The sequence below is a fragment of the Zootoca vivipara genome, chromosome 12 (genome assembly GCF_963506605.1).
Source record: "Zootoca vivipara chromosome 12, rZooViv1.1, whole genome shotgun sequence".
NCBI classification, from domain to species: domain Eukaryota; kingdom Metazoa; phylum Chordata; class Lepidosauria; order Squamata; family Lacertidae; genus Zootoca; species Zootoca vivipara.
This window is the reverse complement of record NC_083287.1, coordinates 57,714,760-57,741,360: the sequence shown is the minus strand read 5'-3', so window position 1 is coordinate 57,741,360 and position 26,601 is coordinate 57,714,760. Positions and strand designations below refer to the sequence as shown.

Here is a 26,601-nt window from a genome sequence, read left to right as displayed (position 1 = left end):
CAAACTGCTGGGGAGAACAGGGCTGGCTTCCGGCTTCTCCTGGGCTGTTCTTGGTTTTCAGAACAACAGAGAATCCGGAAGGGCCTTCAACTGGGTGCCTGGATTACAGCAGCCTGTTTGGGCGTAGAGAGACAGCTGCCTGCAGATGTGGGCAGTGCAGTGCAATGACAGGAAGGGAACTAGGCTGCTCTTGAAAGTGAAACTAGAAAGCATTTATCTCTGCAGAATTCACAGCCCAGAGAGAGAGAGAGAGAGAGAGACGCTGGAGAAAGATTTCTTTAGCAGAGATGGACATCAAATGGTAAGAAGGTGTTTAATTCCTTTTCATAAACTTTGCTATGGGAGGGTGGATTTATTTCAGGGGACACTGAAAATACCCGACTAAAATAACAAAAAATATACAGATGGAATTACAAGGAGCAGACTTGCACTTCTGGAGCCCGACTGAGTGGTTTGAAGCCACAGCAACCTTCTGCTCCCTGCTGACCTCCTCCTCCAGGGCCAAGCCAGTTTAGTACTCTGCTGTGAAGCAACTGAGCAAAACACAAGGGGAGCTGTAACAAAATGCTGCAGGACACTGTTTGCTTATGTCCTTGACTTCCTCCAAGGGGCTCGGGGGGGGGGGTGTACCTGGTTCTTCTAGGCTGGAGACACTGAACTACAAATCTCCCTTCTAGGGGCTTTTTGTAGATCAGTAGTTCCCAAAATGGGTGGGGTTATTTAGGGGGCACTAAGAGGGAAAGGGAGGAAGCGGGGGGGGGGGAGGTGCAAATAACTGACTTTGAAAAGCTGCTGTCACTGGACACCCATTTTGCTGAATCAGTTAAGCTAAATAGTTTTAACTGGATTTTAAACAAATGTGCAATTGTTTCTTACTCTTTTGAATGTCATTGTGTTGTTTCCTTCCTTAGTGGGCCGTGCAAACCACTATTGTGAATTATGCTTTGGGCAGAATAGGGCAGAGGGCCCTGGGGGTGGGTTTACAGAACCAAGTGGAGGGTGGCCAAAGACTGTTATAGGTGTAAAAGAGCATGGCAAGGGGGCCATCCTGCAGCCTTAAGAACATAAGAAGAGCCTGCAGGATCAGGCCAGTGACCCATCGAGTCCCACATTCTGTTCTCACAGTGCCAACCGGGTGCTCCAAAGTGAAGCCCTCAAGCAGGATCCGAGCACAAGAGCCCTCTCAAGCCTGAAGCCCTTCAGAAAAAAATACAATCGTAGACTCATAGAGTTGGAAGGGACCCCGGGGGTCATCTAGTCCAGCCCCCTGCATGCAGGAATCTTTTGTCTAATGTGGGGCTCGAACCGACAACCCTGAGATTAAGAGGCTCGTGGTCTACCGACTGAGCTACAACTGTCATCACAGGAAGAAGCTATGTTAGGAATTGCTAAATATACCACAATCTCTTTGGATGAATATTGTGAGAGGATAATGAAGCCTAACATGACATGACATTTCCCTATAAGATACAGAAGGATATACTTCGCACACAAACATGTTCTGTACACAACTGCTTATTTCTGCGGTGAAAAGTTAAATGGTCTAACATCTTTGGTGTGAAAGGCAAGGCCCCTCCTCATTCATTCTTCTCTTCTCTAATTCTAGGCTTACAGAACTCTGCTCTTCCATTCGGAGCAACTCTGGTAAGTTTTTCCTCAAGAGTTTCCTCAAAAGTTCCAAAAGGTCATATGGAAAGTGTGGGGCTGCCTAGGGAGGGGTCACTACGAGGCAAGGGGCAGCAGCCGGGCCGCCAGAAGAGCAAAGGACTATCGTTGGGATTGCGGGATCAAGTTCATCCGTTTTGTTGAATTAATTAGTTTTAATTGGATTTTGTGCAAATGTGCAATTGATTATTACCGTTTTGAATTTTGTTGTGTTATTATCTTCCTATGTGTGCCATGCAAACCGCTATTCTGAATAATGTTTTTGATTGATAGGGTAGAGTAGGGAGCACTGGGAAGGAGGTGATGGCCAGAAACGGCTTGGGAGACACTGGTCTATTGCATTAAACAGAGAATTCTCATCAGCAGGGTGAGGTTAGTGATCTTCCTGGGGTCAGCTAAAACACTTTTTTCAGGCCACAGACAGGCTGCAAGGGAGGAGCAGAGCAAAAGCTGGGATGGTCCCTGTGCCAATCTCATCTAGCACAGATGAGAAACTAAGACAGAAACGAGACAGATCTTGAATACACACAGCCAGAAACTTTCCCCTGAGTCTGACTCCGGTCAAGGGAAGTGACATAATGAAGCTTCTAAGCTTCGGATAAATCACTGCAGACGGATAAGCAGCAGGGTGCAGAGGGTTAGAGGCACCCATCACTCCAGTTGTGCATCTTTTGTGGGAGCAGATTTGGAGTGCATGAACTGCCTTACACAACACCGCCCACACATTTACAGGCCACCCCCGAGATAGACCCTTACGGTGCCATCACATCGCCTCTCAGCTCTGCATTTATTTATTTATTGCAAAACAGGTGAACTCCTTCCGTCTCTGCTTACAAGATATAACTTAGGGGGTCCCCAGCCTAGGACCCCTCCTTCAAAACTACAGGCAAAGCACCCCGTGCAAACCCCCAATATCAATGAATGCACTGGTTTCCTACACAACCTTCGTTGCACCCTCTAATATCTGAACTTTCCTCAACAGCATCAAAGCCTGAGAACCAGATTCCGACAGACAGCGAAGAAGTGCGGATTGTCCTCGTGGGGAAACCAGGAGCAGGAAAAAGTGCAACGGGAAACACGATTCTTGGAGAGGAGACATTTGAGGTTGGCACCGTGACGAGATCCTGCCAGTTAGGAATCGGGGACTGGGAGGGAAGGCGGCTAGTCCTCATTGACACACCTGCTAATTTTGACCTTGGGAGCGGCAAAGCCAAAGATTCCCCTGACTCCCAGCACTGCCTCCGTCTATCCAGACCAGGACCGCACGCTTTGTTGCTGGTCACGCACCACTGTGACAATGCGGACGATAAGGCAATAGAGTGGGTTCAGGAGATATTTGGCTGCGAAGCCATGAAGTACACAATTGTCGTGCTCACTGGGGGGAAACTGGACAGCGCAGCTTGGGAGGAACATCTTTCCCGCCCAGAATACCAACGCAATTTCCAGTGGTGCTCGGTCGACAACGACAACCAAAACGAGAGGGAGATGCAGGCTGAGAAACTGCTCTCCTTGGTGAAGGACATGGTGGAGCAGAACAAGGAGAAGCCCTTCTGCAGGCCTGAAATGGTTGGAAGTCCTACCTTGATCCTAAACGAAAAGGACCTTTCTGTGCGCCCGCCAGAGGAAGAGAGGCCGCAGGAGGCCGTGGAGATTCCAGGAACTGAGGGGTCCGGAGTGGGGGGAGGAGAGAGCCCCCCTGTTCAAAGTAAGCACTCATGGCAAAGTTTCTTTCCGGGTTCAGCTGCGTTCAGCCCTGCTGTATGGGTGTAAAGTTTTGGGGTTTTTTTGTTTTTTTAAATAGCAAATTTACTTCCCATACAATAGATGCTCTCCAAATCTACCTCTTATGCCAGCCCACTTCCTCGTTTCTCTCCTTTTTGGCAATATATAAGCGCACACTCGATGTGCAAAACACTTTTGAACCCTTGAAAACAGGACTGCAAGGGGGTGGAAGGGAAAAGTCTGTGATAATCATGTTCTGTCTCAGAGTGACATCTAGCAGCCCTGGAGGGAACTGCAAGGAATGACATTGAGCAGTGTTTTGAAATTAGTAGTACCGTAGTAGTAAAGTTAAAGGGACCCCTGACCATTAGGTCCAGTCGCAGACGACTCTGGGGTTGCGGCGCTCATCTCGCTTTACTGGCCAAGGGAGCCGGTGTACAGCTTCCAGGTCATGTGGCCAGCATGACAAAGCCGCTTCTGGCAAACCAGAGCAGCACATGGAAACGCCGTTTACCTTCCCACTGTAGCGGTTCCTATTTATCTACTTGCATTTTTGACGTGCTTTCGAACTGCTAGGTTGGCAGGAGCTGGGACCAAGCAACGGGAGCTCACCCCGTCGCGGGGATTTGAACCGCCGACCTTCTGATCAGCAAGCCCTAGGCTCTGTGATTTAACCCACAGTGCCACCCACGTCCCTAGTAGTAGTAGTAGTAGTATTTCGTTATGGTTTCCCCAGCCACTCTCGCCGGCTTATAGCACATAAACAACTGTAGAACATTAGACATTAAAGAGAGCAACTCACACCAGCATCAGGTTTGTTTCCAGGCACAGTTTAAATTCCTGGGTTTGGGCCACTGCTCTCTTGGTTCTGTAAACTCATTCCCCATGCCTCCTTCCCCAACCCACAAAAAACATAATTCAGAATAGTTGTTTGCACCACCTACTAAGGAAGAGAATAACACAATGAAATTCAAAACAGCAAGAATGAATTGCACGGTTCAAAATCCGCTTCCTGCATTCAGTCAATCAGTCAGTCTCTTTATTACGGTCCATGACCAATACTCAAACAGAATCTGTGTGCCTTTCTCATTTTTGCTGATGTATATACAGAAAAATCAATAAAAATGAATTTAAAAAAAAACAGAATCTTTGCCCAAATATACGGTATAAAATAGTACCATACAGAACAAAAGAGAGAACTTTAACATTTGAATTACTAGCAACTGTGTCGTGCTGTAATAAAGAGATAGACTGAGCTTTCTGCATCCCATTCTGTAGTTAACTGCTTGGGCAGTTCAGGAAATTCAGGTTGCAAAAGTGAGCCTTACAAGGGCTCTAACCAGTGCAAAGTTTAAGTGCTGATCCCCATGAGAAGCTTTAGGACTCCTCAGTTCTGATCTTCTTTTTCCAACGACATTAACAGATGCAGCTGATCCCGTTTCAGCAGAGCAAGAGGAGTCCGAGCTTTGCATCGTCATTGTCGGAAAGTCCGGGGTTGGCAAAAGCGCGACCGGGAACACCATCCTTGGGGGAAAGAGGTTTGACTCCAGGCTTGAAATGACCCCAGTTACAAAGTCTTGCCAGTTAGGAATAAGAGAGTGGAACGGGAAGAGGGTAGTTGTCATTGACACGCCTGCGATTTTTGACTCTGATGGACCCAAAAATTCTACTGAGATTGAGCACTGCCTACGTCTCTCCAAGCCCCGTCCCCATGCTCTGGTTCTGGTCGTCCCAGTGGGCCGATTCACAGAGGAAGACCACCAGGTGGTTCAGCGGGTGAGGAAGACATTCAACAGTAGCGACCAATGCATGGTGGTTGTCTTCAGCCACAAAGAAAGGTTGCGGAATGAAAGATTGGAAGATTACATATCTTCCACGGACAACAAAAACTTTCAGGAACTGAGGGATCAGTGTGACGGACGGTTTTGCAGTTTCAACAACAATGAAACAGGAGACGAGCTTGCAGCCCAAGCCGAGGAATTGCTCTCCATGATTGAGAAGAAGATGGCAGAGAAGAATCAAGGCCATCCTAGGATGACATCAAACAAAGTTGCTGAGGCAAACGCATGAAGAACGCGGCAGCGGCGCATGCTCCGGTTATCTCCCACTTGGACTACTGCCATGCGCTCTACGTGGGGCTCCCTTTGAAGGTGACTCAGAAACGACAACTAATCCGGCAGAATGCGGCAGCCAGAATGGTGACTAGGGACATTTCAGGTGCTCCAATAAATGAAGAACACAGCGGCCAGGGTTTTAACTTGCGCTGCTCACTTGGAAAAAGCATCACTATCCAAATCTGAACCCTTTCCTAAGCGCTGGGGTTTACCTTTAAGAACTTGGGGCTCGAAGGCACGGAGAAGGTCATCCAAGGTCATCCAAGGAGGCCCTTCTTCTCTTTATGCCTTCCCTGCTAAGAACGTGAGAAGAGCCCTGCAGGATCAGGTCCAAAGAGGCAGTCCAGAAGCCTCTTCCCAGATGCGCCCAAATGACAAACAGCATCATGGGCTTTGCCTCAATGACTGGGGGCAGCAATGTCTCTGAATCCTGGTTTCTGGAAGCCACAGGAGGGCAAAGGGCTCATGTGCTCAGATCCTGCTTGCTGGTTCCCTACAGGCCAGAGGGTTTCAACCTTTCTGAGTCCATGGCTCCCTTGACCAACTACCTTTCTTTCTGCAGCTCCCCTGTGGGGCTCAGGAGCCCAGTTAGGCCACCCCTTGCCTGCAAAGCTGGCAGCCCCTCACCCATTTTCAAACACCCTTCCTTGTGGAGGGTTACCTCAGATCCCTCTCCCCTCTTCTTGGGAGTCCTCTGGGCAGCCGCTGCTGCTGCCCCTGGTCTCTGAGCTGCCACCCCTCGCCCCAAAGAGAGGTGCCTCCTCACCCTGACCCACAGGGGCCTGGGACCTGTCTGTCCATTCCCAACAGCAAGGGCTGGTGGACTGGCTGGCTGGGCTCCCTCACTCACTCACTCACTTACTTGCTTACTCCGAGGTTGCCTCTGCTCCTAGCAACCAGCACCCCCTGGCCAGCCCCAGAGGGACCTTTTGCCTGGGGAGCTTGTAGCCAGGGCTGCTGCAGCAAACAGCCACACGAGCCTTTGGAAGGCAGAGACAAGAGAGGGCATTTGAGAAGGGAGGGAAGGAAAGAGGGACAGAGGCCAGGGTTGCCAGCGGCACCCCTGACCCTCCTTCAAGGCACCCCAGGGTGCCACGGCACACTGGCTGAAAACCCCTGGCTAAGGCAATTGGTTGCCCATTGTGAGAATGGAATGCTGGACTTACAGCCATATCCCATGATGGACTTGCAGCTTAACAGGATAGGCCCCTCCATCCATCCTGCTTGCCTTGTTGTTGTTGTTGTTGTTTAGTCGTGTCCGACTCTTTGTGACCCCATGGACCAGAGCACGCCAGGCACTCCTGTCTTCCACTGCCTCCCGCAGTTTGGTCAAACTCATGTTCGTAGCTTCGAGAACACTGTCCAACCATCTCGTCCTCTGTCGTCCCCTTCTCCTGGTTCCCTCAATCTTTCCCAACATCTTTTGGGTCTTTTCCAGGGAGTCTTCTCTTCTCATGAGGTGGCCAAAGTATTGGAGCCTCAGCTTCACGATCTGTCCTTCCAGTGAGCACTCAGGGCTGATTTCCTTCAGAATGGATAGCTTTGATCTTTTTGCAGTCCATGGGACTCTCAAGAGCAGGCACCCCCAAACTTCGGCCCTCCAGATGTTTTGGACTACAATTCCCATCTTCCCTGACCACTGGTCCTGTTAGCTAAGGATCATGGGAGTTGTAGGCCAAAACATCTGGAGGGCCGCAGTTTGGGGATGCCTGCTCAAGAGTCTCCTCCAGCACCATAATTCAAAAGCATCAATTATTCGACAATCAGCCTTCTTTATGGTCCAGCTCTCACTTCCATACATCACTACTGGGAAAACCATAGCTTTAACTATACGGACCTTTGTTGGCAAGGTGATGTTTCTGCTTTTTAAGATGCTGTCTAGGTTTGTCATTGCTTTTCTCCCAAGAAGCAGGCATCTTTTAATTTTGTGACTGCTGTCACCATCTGCAGTGATCAAGGAGCCCAAGAAAGTAAAATCTCTCACTGCCTCCTGCTTGCCTTATCTTCCCTTTATTTACCTTCTCTCTGTTACCACCATCCTGTCAATCTGCGGAGTAAAAACTTACAAAATGATACAGAACTTTTCTGTGCGTGAAAAGAGCCTGCCAGAGAGTTTGTGACCTTCTGAGAAGCAGCTGGCTTCCTCTGCTTCTGTTATCTCTTCTGCAAGGTCATGCTGACTGCAATATTCAGGCCAGGAAGAGCCTGGGTTTCTCTTCCCACTTTCTCTTTCTATCGCTTTGTTCTGTTCTGTATATAGTGTTAAGGGTTTATCCTTGTTATAAGTTCTTGTAAGTTCTTCATTTAAGCTAAGTCTGCTGCAACTGGGTTTTTATGGACTTTGCCAATCCTGAATGTATTGGATTTGTGACCATTCTGCTCATTTGCCTTCAGGAACAGTAAAGCTCTTCTGGATGAAATATTGCCTCTGATCTCTATTTTTGGGAACTCTGCTACGTGTTTAAGTTTCTCTTCCTCTGGCAACATTTGACACATCCTCCTCCTGCGTTTGCTAAAAGGAGACACCCAAGCAGAGTTTTCTTTCTCAGGGTCTCCAAGTACCACTACTAAGGAGGCCATGCAGGACATATTCTGGCAATGGTCTATCCAGCAGCCATGTCACTTACACCAATACTGTAAAACCGTTTTGATCCACAGAAATATGAGCTTAAGATTCGGATACCAGTGGGGTGTAGGATCAGGGTGTTGTTAGAGGAGACCCACGACCCCGTTCCCCTCACAGGGACTGACTGCTGAGACCTCCTGCAAATTGTACCTCTGTGAGGGGAACATGGGCCTCCTAACTCCTCTCGGCACCCTTAACATGCTACAGTCCCCAATCCTGGCTTCCCGAAAAAAGTTGCCAAGTTGACCAGACCCCTTCGCAGAGCTACAATTCCCGGAGAGGTTGAACAGCAAGTCGCCTTTCCCAGGGAACTCTGAGAGCTATAGCTCTGCGAGGGGCTCCAGGGCTTCGCAGCACCCTTAACAAACTACAGCTCCCAGAATTGTTTGGAGAAAGCCGTGACAATTAAAGTGGTATCATAGCACTTTAAGTCTATGGTGTGAATAGAGCCTTGTCGCAGCATATTGTTGGACAAACTCACACAGGTTTCCTGGGCTGGAATTCCCGTAGTCCCCTGGGAAGAGGGATTTGTTAAAACCACTCTAGGAGAAGAGAAGAGGAGGAGTTTGGATCTGATATCCCGCTTTATCACTACCTGAAGGAGTCTCAAAGCAGCTAACATTCTCCTTTCCCTTCCTCCCCCACAACAAACACTCTGTGAGGTGAGTGAGGCTGAGAGACTTCAAAGAAGTGTGACTAGCCCAAGGTCACCCAGCAGCTGCATGTGGAGGAGCGGAGATGCGAACCTGGTTCCCCAGATTATGAGTCTATTGCTCTTAACCACCACACCACACTAGCTCACTATATTGTCCTCACTGGGATGACAATATAAGGACCGCCTTGCATCTCTCAGTACCCATAACAAATTATACAGAATACTTTGCAGGAGGGGGGGGGAGCCATGACTGTTCAGTGGCCCTGTAGCGCTTTAAACCCACACTGCTAGACTCATGACTGGGAGCAGCAGAAACCATATAACACTGGTCCTGAAAAACTTACATTGGCTCCCAGTACGTTTCCAACCACAATTCAAAGTGTTGGTGCTGACCTTGAAAGCCCTAAACAGCCTTGGCCCAGTGGACCTGAAGGAGCGTCTCCACCCCATCGTCCAGCCTGGACACTGAGATCCAGCACTGAGGGCCTTATGGCGGTTCCCTCCCTGTGAGAAGTGAGGTTACAGGGAACCAGGCAGAGGGCCTTCTTGGTGGTGGCGCCTGCCCTGTGGAACACCTTCCCATCAGATGTCAAGGAAATGAACAACTCTCTGACTTTTATAAGACATCTGAAGGCAGCCCTGTTTAGGGAAGTTTTTTATGTTTGATGTTTTATTCTGTTTTTAATCTGTTGGGAGCTGCCCAGAGTGGCTGGGGAAACCCAGTCAGATGGATGAGGTACAAGTACTGTAATATAATTAATAATAATAATTTAATATTACTTGTTGTTTAGTTGTGTCCGACTCTTCGTGACCCCATGGACCATAGCACGCCAGACACTCCTGTCTTGCACTGCCTCCCGCAGTTTGGTCAGACTCATGTTGGTAGCTTCGAGAACACTGTCCAACCATCTCGTCCTCTGTCATCCCCTTCTCCTAATGCCCTCCATCTTTCCCAACATCAGGGTCTTTTCCAGGGAGTCTTCTCTTCTCATGAGGTGGCCAAAGTATTGGAGCCTCAGCTTCACAATCTGTCCTTCCAATGAGCACTCAGGGCTGAGCACTCATCCAGTGCTTTACTAGCTGCACTGGCTCCTGGTGGAGTACAGGATCAGGTTTAAGGTGCTGGTTTTGACTTTTAAAGCCCTATGCGGCTTGGGACCCCCGTACCTACGGGACCGCCTCTCCTGGTATGCCCCGCGTGGATCTTAAGGTCCACAAACAATATTCTGGAGATCCCGAGCCATGGGGTGGCTAGATTGGCCTCTACTAGGGCCAGGGCCTTTTCAGTACTGGCCCCAACCTGGTGGAACGCTCTTTCACAGGAGACCAGGGCCCTGCAGCATTTGTCATCTTTCCTCAGGGCCTGCAAGACAGAGCTGCCTGGCCTTTGGGTTGGACTTAGTCTGACCCCTGTGTTTTCCTCCCTCATGGCTTGGATTTATGTACTACTTAAAATCAGGCTGCATTTTAAACTTAAATTTTAATACTGTATTTTAATCTGTATTTTAATCAATTGCTTTTTATGTTTCATTGTAATTTTATTGGTGTGAGCCGCCCTGAGCCCGGTTCTGACTGGGGAGGGCGGGGTATAAATAAAATTTATTATTATTATTATTATTATTATTATTATTATTATTATTATTATTTCCTTCAGAATGGATAGGTTTGATCTTCTTGCAGTCCATGGGACTCCCAGGAGTCTCCTGCAGCACCATAATTCAAATATTCCTACTACCAATATTATGGCATGGATGTGGCCTCAGTTGGGAAAGACGACAACCAACCCCCAGCCGGTGAAGAGTCGGGGATCCTTCTGCTCATTTAAGAGAAATCACCACAGCAAGGAGCCGAAGGAAAGGCAAACTTAATTTTATTCAACCAAGAAAGAGGATCAAGCAGTTGGGGGAATAAGGTGCATCATCCAAGCACTAGAGTTTTGCATCAAGCGTCTTCCGTCGAGAGGCAGCTCTTGGCTCTCACTGGCGGGCCAGAACCACCCCAGGGGAGTCGATCCACGTTGCCTTGAGGGGCAGAGAGGTCTTGCTCTGCGCAAACCTCTGCTTTCCAGCCACCATTAATGCTGCGCACGACCCATCTAAGTGGTCGTCATCTGGGTGTCTGGAGAGGGCGCAGAAGGAGGGGGGGATATTTCCAGGGGACCCAGAAGGCAAAGCTGCAAAGGTTCAAAGTGGCATTTTTCTACAGAGGATGCTGAGGGGTCAGGGGGTAGGGTCTCTCTCTCTCTCTCTCTCTCTCTCTCTCTCTCTCTCTCTCTCTCTCTTACACACACACACACACACACACACACACACACACACACACACCGGATTCAACATTTCTCTTAAAGTTTCAACCTGAGTGACTATCTCCCAGGACTGTCTTCACCCAGTAATTTTTTAGGGTTGGGGAGAAAAACCAGAAGCCAACTTCCACCCCTGCATTCTTCTCCAGACAGGACAACACTTTCAAAATTGACCTAGGTTAGAAATTGCTCATTTTCACAGCACATTAAAATGGGTCCTTCTTTTGCCAGGGAGCTTTTGCAAAACCACATTGCCCTGCCAGTTTTGAAAAGGCCACATCAACAAAATCAAAACAAAAAAACCACTTTTCAACGTTGCCGTTTGCCTATTAGAGAAAGAAGAGGCACCCCACAGATTGTTGTACGTGAATAACCAGTATAACCGCCAGGCGTTTCTCGTGATGGGACCATCTTGGGAGGCCGGTCACGTGAAATTCCCAAGCGTGTCTTTGCAGAGGGAAGGCGGCCTCCTTGCCCCATCCATCTTCTGAGCCAGCAAAGAAAACCTTCAGCAATGTGGTAACACTCCTGAGCTGTTTTGGACTACAACACCCATGGTGCTGTGCTGGCTGGGGGCTGATGGGAGTTGTAGTCCAAAAAAAAAACCTCAGAGGGCACCAGGTTGCTGAAGGCTGTGCTGAATGGAGACCCCTGACCACCCATAATGGATCACAAGATCCATTTGACAACCACCACCTTTTTTGCAGTTGTAGAAAAACAGCAAAAAAAGTGGTTTACTAAGGAGCTAGTGAGTTAATTTGGACACAAAATGTTCCCTGGTGGATATGTGGACAAGCTCACCTGTTTACCAGGACCCACCCCTGAAATAGGTTCTCATCTCACACATCAATTAGGGAACCCTTTTTAACCTGTTCTGGCCACCCAGCAAAGGACACTGATCAATACCATATCCATTCTGCATCAGGCACACATGGGAAACCCCTGAGGTCCCAACAGGTCCCAACACCAGGAAGGCCCTGCCCATCCCATCCTCATCCAATACTTCTCATTCAGCCAGACCAGGAATGTGCCCAATGGCTTGGCACAGCCATTGCCAACCTGGTGCCCTCCAGGTGTGTTGGGAGTACAAATCCCATCACCTACCTGTCGGCAGAGCCCACCACATTTGCAGGACACCAGGTCGCTGAAGTCTGGTGCAGCGCTTTGGAGCGAAACTTTGGATCGGGTAACATGCCATGTGAAGATCTCCACAGAGGTACATAACACTTTCTTTTCTTTTCTTTCCGAATGCTGCTGCGGCGTGCAACTTCCACAAAGATCTCCGCCCATTGTGCGCACTTTGAAACAGGAGTGCTTAAAAACGCTTGAAACATACGTTAACATGTTGAAGGCTCAAGTTAAGCCTTGTGTAACAGAGAAACTGAAACCCCTGGACCGTAGCAGAAGCAGCGGAGTCCGTTCCAGGGAGGGAACGACAGAGCTCAGTAGCATGACCCTTTTGCAGCTGCTGGATACTAACCTGGTGAGGGGAGATCAGCTGCAGAAGCCCCCTCCCAACAGGGTTTAAGGATGAGAGACCCCCCCCCCACACGCACACAACTCAAAAGCATGCAGCAGGTGTATTTCTCGATCAGATCTTCGGAGCTCACTTTTGCCAACCTCGCACAACCCAGATGTCTTTGACTCCCCGCAACCCTAGCTGTGTGATGCTAGGATTGCGGGGGCTACATCTGGGCTGGCTGGGGCCGAGGAGAGGCCGGGAGCCCCAAAACATGTGGAGGACCCAGCCTCGGTGAAGGCCACTCTAGTGTTTTATGGGAGTTTCTCTCCCAGCTCAAAACCATCCCCAAAATTCTGGGCACCTAAGTGGTTTCAGAACATTCAACTTTTACAATCACTTCTTTTCCCCACATTAAGCTATCCAAAAAGGTCCTTCCATGGCCTAAACTCCCACATGGTCTTTTCCTTCTGTGGATCTGGAAATCAGGCTCTGGAACCCAGAATCTCAGAAGAGAATGTTGCCACAGCTCTTCAGAATTCCTCTCTCCTCCGAAGACGTTTTCCAGCAACAACCGGCAAACACATCATCTGCCCTCTTTTATGGGTTCTCTAGCAAATGTGTGGGTTCTCCGGTACATAGTGCAATCACTCCACCTTCCTCCAATGTGTCTAGCAAGATGCAGTTGTCAGCAGGAGATTCTCCCCTGAGCTGCAGGTTCAAATCCACAGGAAGACGACGCACGGCGGGCCAAAATCCTCCGCAATCAAATACAACCTTTGTGTACCCCAGTTCTGTTCCCCCGGCAACCCCCGAGTTTGTGTTGATTATCTTTGGCAACAATTTTGACACCCCGTCCCCGTCCCCCAAACCAGATGACTCTGCTGCAGGAGCAAAAGAACAGAGAAGGCTGTAGCTGGACATGCTGCGTGGATCTTAGGGGAGGGCAGGAATTAACCACCCAACGGGGTTTGGGGGAAAATAAACCTGGGAGTCCGTACTTGTAAAACGGGAAGCAGAACGTAAACGCTGGGAAATCCCAGAGCGGAGGTAACGGTGCGCTGGTGCAATGGCTCAGAACGGAAACTTAAAGAGGAGCACAACGTCGCTGCCCAAAACAGAAACCAAACGATGGCACGGCGTGAGAAAAATCCCACCTATGAAAGTTCAGGGCACACCCAAGCTTGAAATGCGGCTGATGTGTAGCAAATGGGCTTTTGCTTCAGAAAGGAGGGGTCCCCAAGGAATGTTTCAAGGCTGATGGGATGCCAAGTTCTTGGAGCGGTTATGGTCCATATTCCTGGCAGGGCAATCGCTGCTCTGCTAGGAGGCCCTCGATCTCCCCTTCCCAGACCTTATCCCCAAGTCCCTCCGCGCTCCCATTTCCCAGACAGGTGCTTCCGCTTCCAGGACCTTCCTCTTCTTCCTCCGACCCCCCCCCCCCCGCCCTGACGCGGCCCATTGGAGGGGCAGCCCCCCCCTCAGCCGAGCGCCTCCTGCCCCAGGTGGCTCCTCCGGTGCGCTGCCAGGTTCCCCTTCTGCACAAAGTTCTTCCCGCAGGTCAGGCACTGGAAGGGGGCGTCTCCCGCGTGGAGCCTCCGGCCGGGGCTCGCGGGGGCCTCCTTGGGGCGCCTCCGACCCTCCTCGCCCTGCAGCGGCGGCCTCTCGGCCTGGTGGCGGGTCCTGCGGTGTCCGGCCAGGCTGCTCCGGCGGCCAAAGGCCTCGCCGCACTCCTGGCAGGGGAAGGCCGCCCCGTTCTGGCGGGGCTTCTGCTGGTGCTTCACCCGCAGCGGCCTCTGCACATCGCCCTCCTCGCTCGGCACGCGGGGCCTCCCCCGGGTGTGCATCCGCGGCGGGGAGGGCGCCCCCGGCTTCTCCTGGGCAGGGGGGCCGCAGCTGCCTTTCTGGCGGTGGGCGAGGAGCAGCCGCTGTTCCCGGAAGGTCTTCCCGCAGACGGGGCAGGACGGGGACCCTTCTCCGCCGCCGCCGTGCACTCTCTGGTGGGTCAGGAGGTTTTGCTTGAGGCTGAAACGCTTGCCACAAACCCCACAGCCGAAGGGCTTCTCCCCAGTGTGGATCCTCTGGTGGATGATGAGGTTGTGCTTGAGGGTGAAGCCACGCCCGCACTCGGGGCACACAAAGGCCCGCTCGCCCGCGTGCTGCTGCTTCTGGTGGCGCAAGAGGCTCAGCGGGTGCGGGAAGCTCTCGCCACACGCTGCGCACTTGTGCTCTTCCTCCTCCACCTGGCTGTGGATGACCAGGGCGTTCTCGTCCCCGGAGCCCTCCTCCCAGGCGGGGAACGGGAAGGGGTTGTCACCCCCGGGTGGGGAAGCCTGGTGGCCCCGGACGGGCGGCTCCTTGTCTCCCTCCATGGGGCCCTCGCTTCCTGGAGGGGGAGGGAAGAGAGAGGGAAAGCACAAGGAAGTTATTTCATTTTACTTTTATATTTCATCTCGCTTTTAATCTGCACGCCACCTTTCTCTAGTGCAGTGCTACCTCGGTTCTCGAGCGCCTCCGTTGTCGTACGTTTTGGTTCTCAAATGCCAAAAATCCGGAAGTAAATTTTCAAATGTTTTTCGGAACCCAAACGTGCAACGTGGCTTCCACTGAGTGCAAGAAGCTTGGTTTTCAAGCGTTTCAGAAGCTTTTGGAATGGATTCCGTTCGAGAACCGAGGTACCGCTGTACTACACAAGGCGGTTCACAAGCTACAGAAACAGCCTTACAACAATCTGACCCAATACGAAAAATGTCATAATAAAAAACATAACTTTAAAATAAACAGCTTATGTCCAATAAAGTAATATTCAATAATCCATTAGAGTAGAATAGCACACAATAAACTTAAACACCAGCAAATAATATTTAAACAGAAATTCACTCTTAACGATTACAATAATTCCGAAGCTGTAATCAATAAAAACACCAGCAAGTCTCAGTGCATAAAATAACACAACACAAATCGAGAAGCAAAGACACACAAAATTGTGGGTTTTTTAAAAAAACATCCGTGATCTTCCCAGCTGCTTCTGCTGTCCCTAAAGTCATGGCCTGGAAAAGGCTCCCAGGGCTAGAGGGTGGGAGCAAAGAGGTGGAAAAAAACCATTGCCTGATGAAGAGCAGAAAGTCTCTCTCCCCTCACCATATGATATTTATTGATGTTTTAAAAGTATGAGAAAAGGTACCAGGAAAAGAACAACTATAATAATGCTGGCATCAAGGCAGTTATGAAACATGAGCACAACAGAATAGTTCCATAGAATGGTGGAGCTGGAAGGGGCACCTAAAGGGTCATCCAGCTCAACCCCCTGAAATGCAGGAATCCCAGCTGAAGATTCCCTGTCAGACAGCCAACTTCTGTTTCAAAAGCTCCAATGAATCATAGAATGGTAGATTCAGGCAGGTAGCCATGTTGGTCTGACGGTGTCGAAATAAATTTAAAAATCGTCCAGTATTCTTCTATTTTGGAGCTCCAGTCCAAAATTGCCAAAAGGGACCGGCAGCTGACAAAATCTCTCCAGGTGTGGTCAGGCGTCGAGACACACACAGGCCCACACCAGCCTGCATTTTCCCAGCTCACCAAAAACCTGGATTTGGGGGGCAAAGTAAACAGGATAATGTGAACGCAGACGAGGCCACTTGCAGGATGTCTGGCTAGGACCTAGCCTCCGAACACACACACATTCCAAAAGACTCAGAGAGCTGCTGCCAGTCAGAGCAAGCAACACTGAGCCGGTGAGACCCACGTGGTCTGACTCAGCACAAGGCATCAGCTTCCTAAATCCCAGCAGCTGCACCTTCAAGGGACCCCCTGCCCCCACCCCACCCCCAGGCACCCAAGGCTTGGGTCAACGCTCCTTTTCCCCAGGCGGAAGGCAGACCTCGCAGGGAGGGCGCTGCAGGAAAAACTGCGCCAAAAGCCTGAGGGCTTTTGTTGAGCCAGCTCTGAATCAGACAGCGCCAAAGCTCCCTCCTTAAAAGAAATAATGATTTTACACACACACACACACACACACACACACACACACACACACACACACACACACACACGGATCTGCCCAGACAAGACTCCTCAAGCTTTCACACAACCTGCCTTTCTCCCTCTTTCCCAAGGAGGGGGATAAGAGTGCGATGACGTCATCCAAATCACAGCCTCACCTTAACTCCGGGAGGGGGGGAGAAGAAACTGCAAGTCCCAGAATGCAACTGGGCAGCTCTACCTGTGCGGCTGGATTTGCAGGCAGGCCTCCGTGGGGCCTGCAGTCTTGGGGGCTTTTTTGTTTTGTTTTGTTTTTGCAAAGGCTGTGGAAGATTCCTGCCGGCCTTGAGCCTTCTCCAAGGCTTCAGGATCCCGCCGGAAAGAGCGGATCCTGCTTGCGAGTTGCAGATGCAATACCAAATATATATATATTTGTTTCTTGCACGGTGTGCATTTGGGCATACATATATATATGTATGTATGTATGCCCAAATGCACACCGTGCAAGAAACAAATCCGCCCCGCGGGTTCTGATTGATTGATTGATTGGCAAAATCAGGGGGGATTGGGGATCCCTCGCCGGCGCGTCCAACGCGGAGCAACAGGGCCAAGGTCACGCGGGGAGCCGGTGGCAGAGGCGCCCGCTGCCGTCCTCCGCGCGAGGCTGGAGACTGGGCGGAGGCCGGAGCGCCCGCGGGGCCGGATTGCAGCGAGCCGAGGGCCGCGGGGGGAAGGGGGAGGAAGCTTCGCCGGCCGGCCACGTGCGCCCGGAGAGGAGTCAGCCCGGGCCCGAAAGGAAGAAAGGGAGGAGGAGGAGGAGGGGAGGCAGGCTGGGAAGAGGAAGACTGGAGGGGGGGGGTCCTCTGCTTCTATCCAACACCCCCCCCCCAATAAAAAAATAGCCTTGCTCCGGATCGCCTTCCCCACGCACGCTCCGTTCACACGGCAGCTGCGGGGGGGGGCACCCCCTCCCACCCTAGCAGTGCCTCACCGTGCCCGGGCTGCTGCTGCTGCTGCTCCGCTTTGCACGAGGCACTGCAGGCAGGATCCGGCCCGCAGGGTTGGCGGAGGGGAGGGGAGGGCCGGCGCTGCCTCCCTTCCTCGCCTTTTATTTGCTGCAACAACGTACCTTTTGCAGCAGCGGCGGCGGCAGCTCCGCGCTCCTCCTCAGCTTCGCCCAGCAACGGCGCCGCGCGAGGTTTGTTGCAAGACATCCCAGGCAGGCAGGCAGGCAGGCAGGCAGGCAGGCAGCAACAGCAGCAGCAACCGCAACCGCAGCCTCGGGGAGGTTCCACTATCCACTTCCTGCAGCTGCAGGAGAAGCCGCGGCGACGGTGGCGGCTCCTGGCAAGAGCTCTCTGCCCTCCCCGCGCCGCTTTCCTCTGCTGCGCTGCGCCGAGAGGAGCGCGCCGAGATGCCTGACCTCGCCGAGCCAATATAGCTCAGTGGGGGCCACACTGACCGGCAGCAGCAGCAGCGGCTCGCCAAGGGTTGGGCTGTTAGCTCTGCCCAGCCAGTCCTCTAAATATTCTAGTCTTCATGATCCCGAATAAAGGGCTGAGCTATTAACGTAGGGAAAAGGCTTTGCATCAAGTCAGACCACTGACCTATCCGATCAGGAGATGCTGAGGTTTGAACCTTCTGCTTGCAAGGCTCTACAACTGAGTGACGGCCCAATAGCGCGCCCCCCCCCCCGGAACTGGGGGTGTCCTCAATGCCACACACAAGACCACAGGATTGTAGCGTTGGGAGGGGCACTCCAGAGGTCTATCCCCCACCCACCCACCCTGCCCCAGTGACCTATTAAGATTTTGTAGGATAAAGCAATCTGCGAGCCAGAAGCAGGCAATCGAGAGCGAGGCAGTGTGGAGTAAGGGTTAGAGTGTCGGGCTAGGATGTGGCAGAGACCAGGGTTCAAATCCCCAGCTGGCCATGAAGCTCACTGGGTGGCCTTGGGTTACGGCCGCTGCCTCTCCAATGAAACGTGTGTTTGGTTTAAGGCTTTTGATCCCAGCAGAGACCTTCCTGTGTGTGACTAGGCAGAGAGTTTTGTCCTTGACAAGGGGGAGCAGGAGCAGATTTGGCACACCGCCCCCCTCCCTGCCATCTGCAGGCCCTGCCACGGTATGGTGCTGATCCGGAGCCTTGGCTCTTGGGCAAGTGGCCTTGGCAAGTTGGAGAAGGCCTGGGCCGCCTCTCTCAGGGTGATGCAAGAAGCAGAGGAGAAATCTTCCCAGCAGCATTTCGCCAATCAGCCTCGCTCCTTCTCCAGACAGACAAAATAAAGTCTTTGTCTGTCTGTTCATTGCATTTATTTCCCACTGTTCCCTCCCTGGAGCTTGGAGTTGCTTATCTGCTCCCCCCCTCCTCCTCCTTTAATTCCCACGAAGACACGCTGAGGCCGGTGGTGGGGCTGAGAGAAGGGCAGAGACTGCCCCCCCCCAAGGTCACCACTGAGTGGCTGGGTGGCCATCTGTCATGGGTGCTTTAGCTGAGATTCCTGCATTGCAGGGGGCTGGACTAGATGACCCCTGGGATCCCTTCCAAGTCTAGAATTCTTTGATTTGCAGGAGGGGGGATTAGGCTGAATGGGGTGTTAGGGGAGGGGTCATACCTCTGGGTCATGCTCCTTCTGGGATAGTTTGTTCCCCTTTGGTCCCTAAGCTTCACTCCCACCTGTGGTTCCCAAATGCTGCCGGCATGAGACAGCGGCCACATCACGGGAAGGGCTTCAACTGGCCAGCTAGACCAGGTGAGGGGAGCCAATGACTCTCAAACCCTCAGTGAGTTGGGGGCTTTCCCTGTGTGCGAAGACAGACTCCGGCGGATGGCGTGTGCGAGACCAAGAGTGGGTTCAACATTCAAGCAGGCGGTTTCTGCACTTGTTGTAGAGGGAAGGGAGCCCAACTAGGAGAAGGAGAAACCTCTGTTGCCTTGTGGGACATCTCTGGAAGAAGAAAGGGCTCAGGAATAAACCCTACACAATTCCAGAGTGGAGTCCCTAAGACGGTTGCATGGTGCCTTGTACGCCTCCTGGGGCCAAACATCTTGCTCTGTTTTCCTTTGGACCCCATCAGCGAGGCTGAGAGGGGGGAGCCCAGGACCTCCAGGCACACTGCCCAGGCTTGCACCCCTGAGAGGTCACCTCCAGGCTGCTAATGCAGCAATCTGACTTCACCCCTGAAGGCGCGCTCCATTGACAACAGACAACATACAAATGCCAAATGCTTCCCCTTCTAATTCCTGCAACCAGCATGGATCCAATTGCTGAGATAGCCAGGCCAGCCTGCTGATGGCCTGCTAAGTAGGAGCCCTTAAGGAAACAAAGGTTATGCTTAAAATTCTACAAGGCAGGCTTAGGCAGTATGTGGACCGAGAACTCCCAGAAGTGCAAGCTGGATTTCGAAAGGGCAGAGGAACCAGAGACCAAATAGCAAACATGCGCTGGATTATGGAGAAAGCTAGAGAGTTCCAGAAAAACGTCTACTTCTGCTTCATTGACTATGCAAAAGCCTTTGACTGTGTCGACCACAGCAAACTATGGCAAGTTCTCTGTCTCCTGAGAAATCTCTATGTGGGACAAGAAGCTACAGTTAGAACTGGATATGGAACAACTGATTGGTTCAAAATTGGGAAAGGATTACGACAAGGTTGTATATTGTCTCCCTGCTTATTTAACTTATATGCAGAATTCATCATGCGAAAGGCTGGACTAGATGAATCCCAAGCAGGAATTAAGATTGCCGGAAGAAATATCAACAACTTCAGATATGCAGATGACACAACCTTGATGGCAGAAAGTGAGGAGGAATTAAAGAACCTTTTAATGAGGGTGAAAGAGGAGAGCGCAAAATATGGTCTGAAGCTGAACATCAAAAAAACCAAGATCATGGCCACTGGTCCCATCACCTCCTGGCAAATAGAAGGGGAAGAAATGGAGGCAGTGAGAGATTTTACTTTCTTGGGCTCCTTGATCACTGCAGATGGTGACAGCAGTCACGAAATTAAAAGACGCCTGCTTCTTGGGAGAAAAGCAATGACAAACCTAGACAGCATCTTAAAAAGCAGAGACATCACCTTGCCGACAAAGGTCCGTATAGTTAAAGCTATGGTTTTTCCAGTAGTGATGTATGGAAGTGAGAGCTGGACCATAAAGAAGGCTGATCGCCGAAGAATTGATGCTTTTGAATTATGGTGCTGGAGGAGACTCTTGAGAGTCCCATGGACTGCTAGAAGATCAAACCTATCAATTCTTAAGGAAATCAGCCCGGAGTGCTCCCTGGAAGGACAGATCGTGAAGCTGAGGCTCCAATACTTTGGCCACCTCATGAGAAGAGAAGAATCCTTGGAAAAGACCCTGATGTTGGGAAAGATTGAGGGCACTAGGAGAAGGGGACGACAGAGGACAAGATGGTTGGACAGTGTTCTCGAAGCTACGAACATGAGTTTGACCAAACTACGGGAGGCAGTGCAAGACAGGAGTGCCTGGCGTGCTATGGTCCATGGGGTCACGAAGAGTCGGACACAACTAAACGACTAAACAACAACAACAACAAGGAAACAAAGGGTGTAGCTCTGTGCCAGAGGGCAAACAGATGGGCTCCCTTCCTGGTTAGTTAGAAAGACAAAAGGGAAGAGTTGAGAGTTGAACGGTGAGCTAGAAGCTGGAGGCAAAAGCTGCAGGCCGGAAAGGCAGAGAAAAAGCCATGCTTGATTTCTGCTTGGATCCAAGGCTTTGGCCATGGGAGAAGCAAGGCCTTCTTGGGGTGTTAATGCTGTCATAGAATCATAGAATCGTAGAGTCGGAAGAGACCACAAGGGCCATCCAGTCCAACCCCCTGCCAAGCAGGAAACACCACCAAAGCATTCTTGACATATGCCTGTCAAGCCTCTGCTTAAAGACCTCCAAAGAAGGAGACTCCACCACACTCCTTGGTAGCAAATTCCACTGCCGAACATCTCTTACTGTAAGGAAGTTCTTTCTAATGTTTAGGTGGAATCTTCTTTCTTGTAGTTTGAATCCATTGCTCCGTGTCCGCTTCTCTGGAGCAGCAGAAAACAACCTTTCTCCCTCCTCTATATGACATCCTTTTATATATTTGAACATGGTTAAACCACTGAGCCTAGGGCTTGCTGATCAGAAGGTCAGCGGTTCGAATCCCTGTGACGGGGTGAGCTCCCGTTGCTTGGTCCCAGCTCCTGCCAACCTAGCAGTTCGAAAGCACCTCAAAATGCAAGTAGATAAATAGGAACCGCTACAGCGGGAAGGTAAACGGCGTTTCCATGTGCTGCTCTGGTTTGCCAGAAGCGGCTTTGTCATGCTGGCCACATGACCTGGAAGCTATACGCCGGCTCCCTCGGCCAATAATGCGAGATGAGCGCGCAACCCCAGAGTCGGTCACGACTGGACCTAATGGTCAGGGGTCCCTTTACCTTTATCATATCACCCCTTAACCTTCTCTTCGCCGGGCTAAACATACCCAGGTCCCTAAGCCGTTCCTCATAAGGCATCGTTTCCAGGCCCTTGACCATTTTGGTTGCCCTCTTCTGGACACGTTCCAGCTTGTCAGTATCCTTCTTGAACTGTGGTGCCCAGAACTGGACACAGTACTTCAGGTGAGGTCTGACCAGAGCAGAATACAGTGGTACTATTACTTCCCTTGATCTAGACGCTATACTATTGATGCAGCCCATAATTGCATTGGCTTTTTTAGCTGCTGCATCACACTGCTGACTCATGTCAAGTTTGTGGTCTACCAAGACTCCTAGATCCTTTCCACATGTAGTGCTCTCAAGCCAGGTGTCACCCATCCTGTATTTGTGCCTTTCATTTTTTTTTTGCCCAAGTGTAGTACTTTACATTTCTCCCTGTTAAAATTCATCTAGTTTGCTTTGGCCCAGTTGTCTGATCTGTTGAGGTCATTTTGAAGTGTGATCCTGTCCTCTGGGGTATTAGCCACCCCTCCCAATTTGGTGTCATCTGCAAACTTGCTCAGGATGCCCTCAAGCCCATCATCCAAGTCATTGATAAAGATGTTGAATAAGACTGGGCCCAAGACAGAACCCTGTGGCACCCCACTAGTCACTACTCTCCAGGATGAAGAGGAGCCATTGATGAGCACCCTTTGGGTTCGCTCAGTCAGCCAGTTACAAATCCACTGAATGGTAGCATTGTCTAGCCCGCATTTTACCAGCTTCTTTACAAGAATATAATGGGGCACCTTGCTGTGAACCCCTTCATCGTAAGCTCAGCTTGTGTGTATATGTATACTATAGATCTTGGGAACACCACAGTCTCCCCTATCCCTCATTCCCAAAAGGAAACAAAACCCCCGGCGGAGCGCTGGGAACCCCTTGGAATCTTGCACCATTCAGAGATTGGTGTGTAAGGAGAGCCTGCAGGATCAAGCTCCACCATCCTGTTCTCACAGTGGCCAACCCGCGAACAGAATTCGAGCGCAAGAGCAACACTCTCCCCTTCCAGTGGTTTCCAGCAACTGAGATTCAGAAGCATTGCTGCCTTCGACCATGGAAGCAGGATAGAGAGCCATCGTAGCTAGTAGCCATCAACAGCCCTCTCCTCCTCCATGAATTTGCCTAATCCTGTGGGAGGGAGTTCCGCAGTTTATCTATGCACCAGCCTCACTGGGCTTCATGCGTTGGTCCAAGCCCTTTTCCGCACTGCTCAGGTTGGCAGCCAACGCTGCACTGATGTGAGTTCCCAAGAGACCGGCTGCCGATATTTCGCAAGGTTTTCTTAATCCCCCACTAATTGGGATTCTCAGGGAGGCAGCGTTTGCCAACCTGTTGCCCTTCAGCAGTTTTGGGATACGGTTCCCGAACGCCCCAGCCGTGGGAAAGAGGAAGGCAAAGGAAGCGTTGCCTGAGCCTGCCCGGCCTTGTGGCAACTGGAGATCTGGGCTAGAAACACTTTTGCGGGCGAAAATAAAAGGTGGAGATTAAAAATGTGCAGGAAAGGGCAAGCCAAAGGATTAAGGCGCAACTCCCCAATGAAGAAAGGCTGGAACATTTGGGGAGTTTTTAAAATGAGGCACCCAGTGGAGAAAGCGAGAAAAGGTTTCTCTCCCTTTCTCCATAGCTGCCAAGTTCTCCCTTTTTTTAAGGGAAATCCCCTTATGCTGAATAGGCTTCCTCATGAGAAAAGGGAAAACTTGGCAGCTATGCCTTTCTCATTGCACTAGAATGAGAATGACATCCAGTGGAGCTGAATGGAAGATTCTGGAGAGGATAAAATAATAATAATAATAATAATAATAATAATAATAATAATAATAATAATAATAATTTACAATTCCCAACTTTCCCGACCACTGGTCCTGTTAGCTAGGGATCATGGGAGATGTAGGCCAAAACATCTGGAGGGCCGCAGTTTGGGGATGCCTGATTAAAAGCTTCCCTAAACAGAATTGCAGTTGGAAGGGACCCCTATGGTCATCTAGACCACCCCCTGCACTGCAGAAATAAAACGACTTCTTTTGTTGCAGCAGACCGATAAAGATCCACAGCTTGGCCTTGCTTCCTGGGGAGCCTCCTTTTGTACCTCTGACCACGATTGGACTTCAAGGGGCCTACCCAGGGTCGAAGCTGAGATCTGCCGATGCTCCTTCACTCAGCCACAGCCCTGCTCCTAAAGTCACCCTAGGTCAGGAGGGAGCCGGCAGGGTCTTCCCTGGCACCCATTGCCTGTGCCCCTGCAGTGAGGCTCACTCCCACACAGAGAAACAGTGCTGTCCCAGGATCTTACCCTCCAGCACATAAAGAACATGAGACTTGACCCCGATAGCTTTGTTGGTTGGAGCGCGGCGGTGCTGATAAGGCCAAGGTTGCAGGTCCAGTCCCCTAATGGGGCAGCTGCATATTCCTGCCTTGCAGCGGGTTGGACTAGATGACCCTGGGGGTCCCTTCCAACCCTACGATTCTAAGAAGAACCTCTTGGATCAGTGGCCCAACTAGTCCAGCATCCTCTTCTCACAGTGGCAGACCAGATGCTCATTCTGAGAAATCTGTAAACAGGATGTGAGCACCAGAGCATCTCTCCCCACCTGGGGCTTCCAGAAACTGGTATCCAGAAGCGTTTGCTGCCTCCGTGTGTGGAGGGCCCAGCAGAGCCGTCCTTCTGGCCTGGTTACTACCTGGAGGGCTATTTGTCCACCTCCAGGACTCCCTCCCATGCTGGGAATCCCACATAGCAAAGAGGAAACCCACCTGTGACTTCCTGTTCCACCTGAGGATCTGACGCCCCACCAGGTGATGCCTCCTGCTGCTCACCTTCCTCCATTTCGTGGGGCCTGGATCCCTCATCCGCTGGGACCCAGGGACTGCAGCAACAGCTCTCAGGCAGAGCCAGCTTGCTGCTTGCAAACCGATTTACGCTCAGAATTTGTAACTTGCCTTCCAGGCCAGAGCAAACGCCCAGGGCTCTTCACACAGATTTATAAAGCTGCTGCAAATGCAGGACTTATTAAAATATGCAATGGATGCCATCCATTGGCATAGGCAATGCGGGTTTTGAAAGACTGTGTTTGTCCTGCCTTGACATTTTTTATATATACAGTGGTACCTCTACTTACGAATTTAATGTGTTCTGAACGCACATTCGTAAGTCGAAAAAAATTGTAAGTCGAAGCAACCCTATCTAAAAATTCATAAGCAGAAAAAATCCTATCTAAACAGCATCCAAGATGGCGGACAGAGCTCTGTTCGTAAGTAGAAACATTTGTAAGTCGAGTCATTCGTAAGTAGAGGTACCACTGTATATAAAAAACCTCTTTTTGTCTTACATGGGCATAGGCAAACTCGGCCCTCCAGCTGTTTTGGGACTACAACTCCCATCATCCCTAGTGGTCAGGGATGATGGGAATTGTAGTCCAAAAAAACAGCTGGAGACCCACCTTTGGGAAACCCCGATCGAGTCTTATTTACGTGGATCCTAAATGGCAGTCCTACCTCTGGCCTCCCCAGCTGCTCTCTGGCGTCAGCGGGCAGAAGATGCCCCACCCTTACAGATCTGGTCCAGATCATGGCCAGGCGCCATTAATAGAGAAGACGGGAGAATGGGGCATGCCTGGCAGCAGCCCCAATACCATGCCTGCAGGCCTGCCTTTGGACCTGCCATTTTGTGGGGAGAATAGTCTGTAAAGGCTTCGGCCTAGTATGTAAACGGCAGCCGAGGTGCTGTTGAGAGGAAAAGTTCTATAGGTGTAGTACCAGTGTAGTCACCGCTAGAGGGCGATGGTTTGCAACCTGGTTTTTCCCCAGCATGCACCTTTGGCTGAGTGGTGCGTTCTGGAACAGGGTTTTTTTGGGTTTCACCTGGCGGAGGTGTGGCATCTGTCTTTGAAAACTTTCTAAGGTCCTTCAGACATTCGCATGGGACGTTGTGTCCGAATTTGAACACAATCGGTCAAGTGATTATCTGACTGGGTTTCCCCTGCCACTCTGGGCAGCTCCCAACAGAATATTATTATTATTATTATTAACTAGTGGTTTTCAGCCCGTTTAATAACGGGCGCTAGAACATCCTGGGGTTCAGAGAAGCGCTTGTGCAGCGCTTCTCCGAACCCTGGGACCCGTCCTTGCTGTCGGCGGCAGGGGGACAGGAAAAGAGGAGGAGAAAGCGCTGCTTTCTCCTCATCCGTTCCTCTCTCGCAGCCGCCGACAGGAAGCAGACGTCTCTGCCGCTTTCCCGGTGTCTCCAGCCCGAGTCCTGGCGCCGCTGCCTGGCCCGAAGGAGCCTCCGCCGGGGCGAAGGCAAGCGAGGCGCTGAGTTGCGGCTCTCTTTCCCCGGCGCCGCTTCCTGCCTTTGCCCCCGGCCCGAGAGGCGGCAGTTCCTGGCGGCTGCTTGCCGTCATGTCCCACCAGACCGGCATCCAAGGTACTGAGCCCCTTGGTCTGCTGGTCGTAGGGGGGGGGAAGGGGGCTAAAGCAGCCTCCTCCTCCTCCTCGCTCTTTAGCGCAAGCACACTGAGGCGCTTGTCCGGCCGGGAGCGGCAGTTGGCAGAGGGGGGGGGAGAGCGTGTGTGCGTGTGTGTACGTCGTCTCTGCTGTCCAATCCCTGTG

The 26,601-nt window shown here is 51.2% G+C and overlaps 3 protein-coding genes across 3 annotated transcripts; 2 read left to right on the top strand and 1 right to left on the bottom strand.

The window, feature by feature from the left end:
- The first annotated feature begins 254 nt into the window (after positions 1 to 254).
- On the top strand, positions 255 to 3,774 carry LOC118092316 (GTPase IMAP family member 4-like). Its single transcript, XM_060280521.1, has 3 exons — positions 255 to 301; positions 1,607 to 1,644; positions 2,648 to 3,774. Exons 1-3 carry the CDS (start codon positions 288 to 290, stop codon positions 3,433 to 3,435), a joined length of 840 nt encoding a protein of 279 aa, XP_060136504.1. The 5' UTR covers positions 255 to 287; the 3' UTR covers positions 3,436 to 3,774.
- Positions 3,775 to 4,805: 1,031 nt separating this feature from the next.
- Positions 4,806 to 7,565, top strand: LOC132592837 (GTPase IMAP family member 1-like). Its single transcript, XM_060280531.1, has one exon. It carries the CDS (start codon positions 4,945 to 4,947, stop codon positions 5,455 to 5,457), a length of 513 nt encoding a protein of 170 aa, XP_060136514.1. The 5' UTR covers positions 4,806 to 4,944; the 3' UTR covers positions 5,458 to 7,565.
- A 6,439-nt stretch (positions 7,566 to 14,004) lies between these two features.
- LOC118092047 (replication initiator 1) lies at positions 14,005 to 17,749 on the bottom strand. Its single transcript, XM_060280519.1, has 2 exons — positions 17,651 to 17,749; positions 14,005 to 14,929 (listed from the first exon to the last, which is right to left on the bottom strand). Exons 1-2 carry the CDS (start codon positions 17,733 to 17,735, stop codon positions 14,025 to 14,027), a joined length of 990 nt encoding a protein of 329 aa, XP_060136502.1. The 5' UTR covers positions 17,736 to 17,749; the 3' UTR covers positions 14,005 to 14,024.
- Between the last annotated feature and the right edge of the window lie 8,852 nt (positions 17,750 to 26,601).

Bases quoted from the DNA above. Each gene is read 5' to 3' on its own strand.
- LOC118092047 (XM_060280519.1), bottom strand. From the start codon at position 17,735: ATGTCTTGCAACAAACCTCGCGCGGCGCCGTTGCTGGGCGAAGCTGAG. The intron at 14,930-17,650 runs GTACGTTGTTGC...CTCCCCCTCCAG, and splicing joins CGCCGCCGCTGCTGCAAAAG to GAAGCGAGGGCCCCATGGAG.
- LOC118092316 (XM_060280521.1), top strand. The intron at 1,645-2,647 runs GTAAGTTTTTCC...TTTCCTCAACAG, and splicing joins TTCCATTCGGAGCAACTCTG to CATCAAAGCCTGAGAACCAG.
- LOC132592837 (XM_060280531.1), top strand. From the start codon at position 4,945: ATGACCCCAGTTACAAAGTCTTGCCAGTTAGGAATAAGAGAGTGGAAC.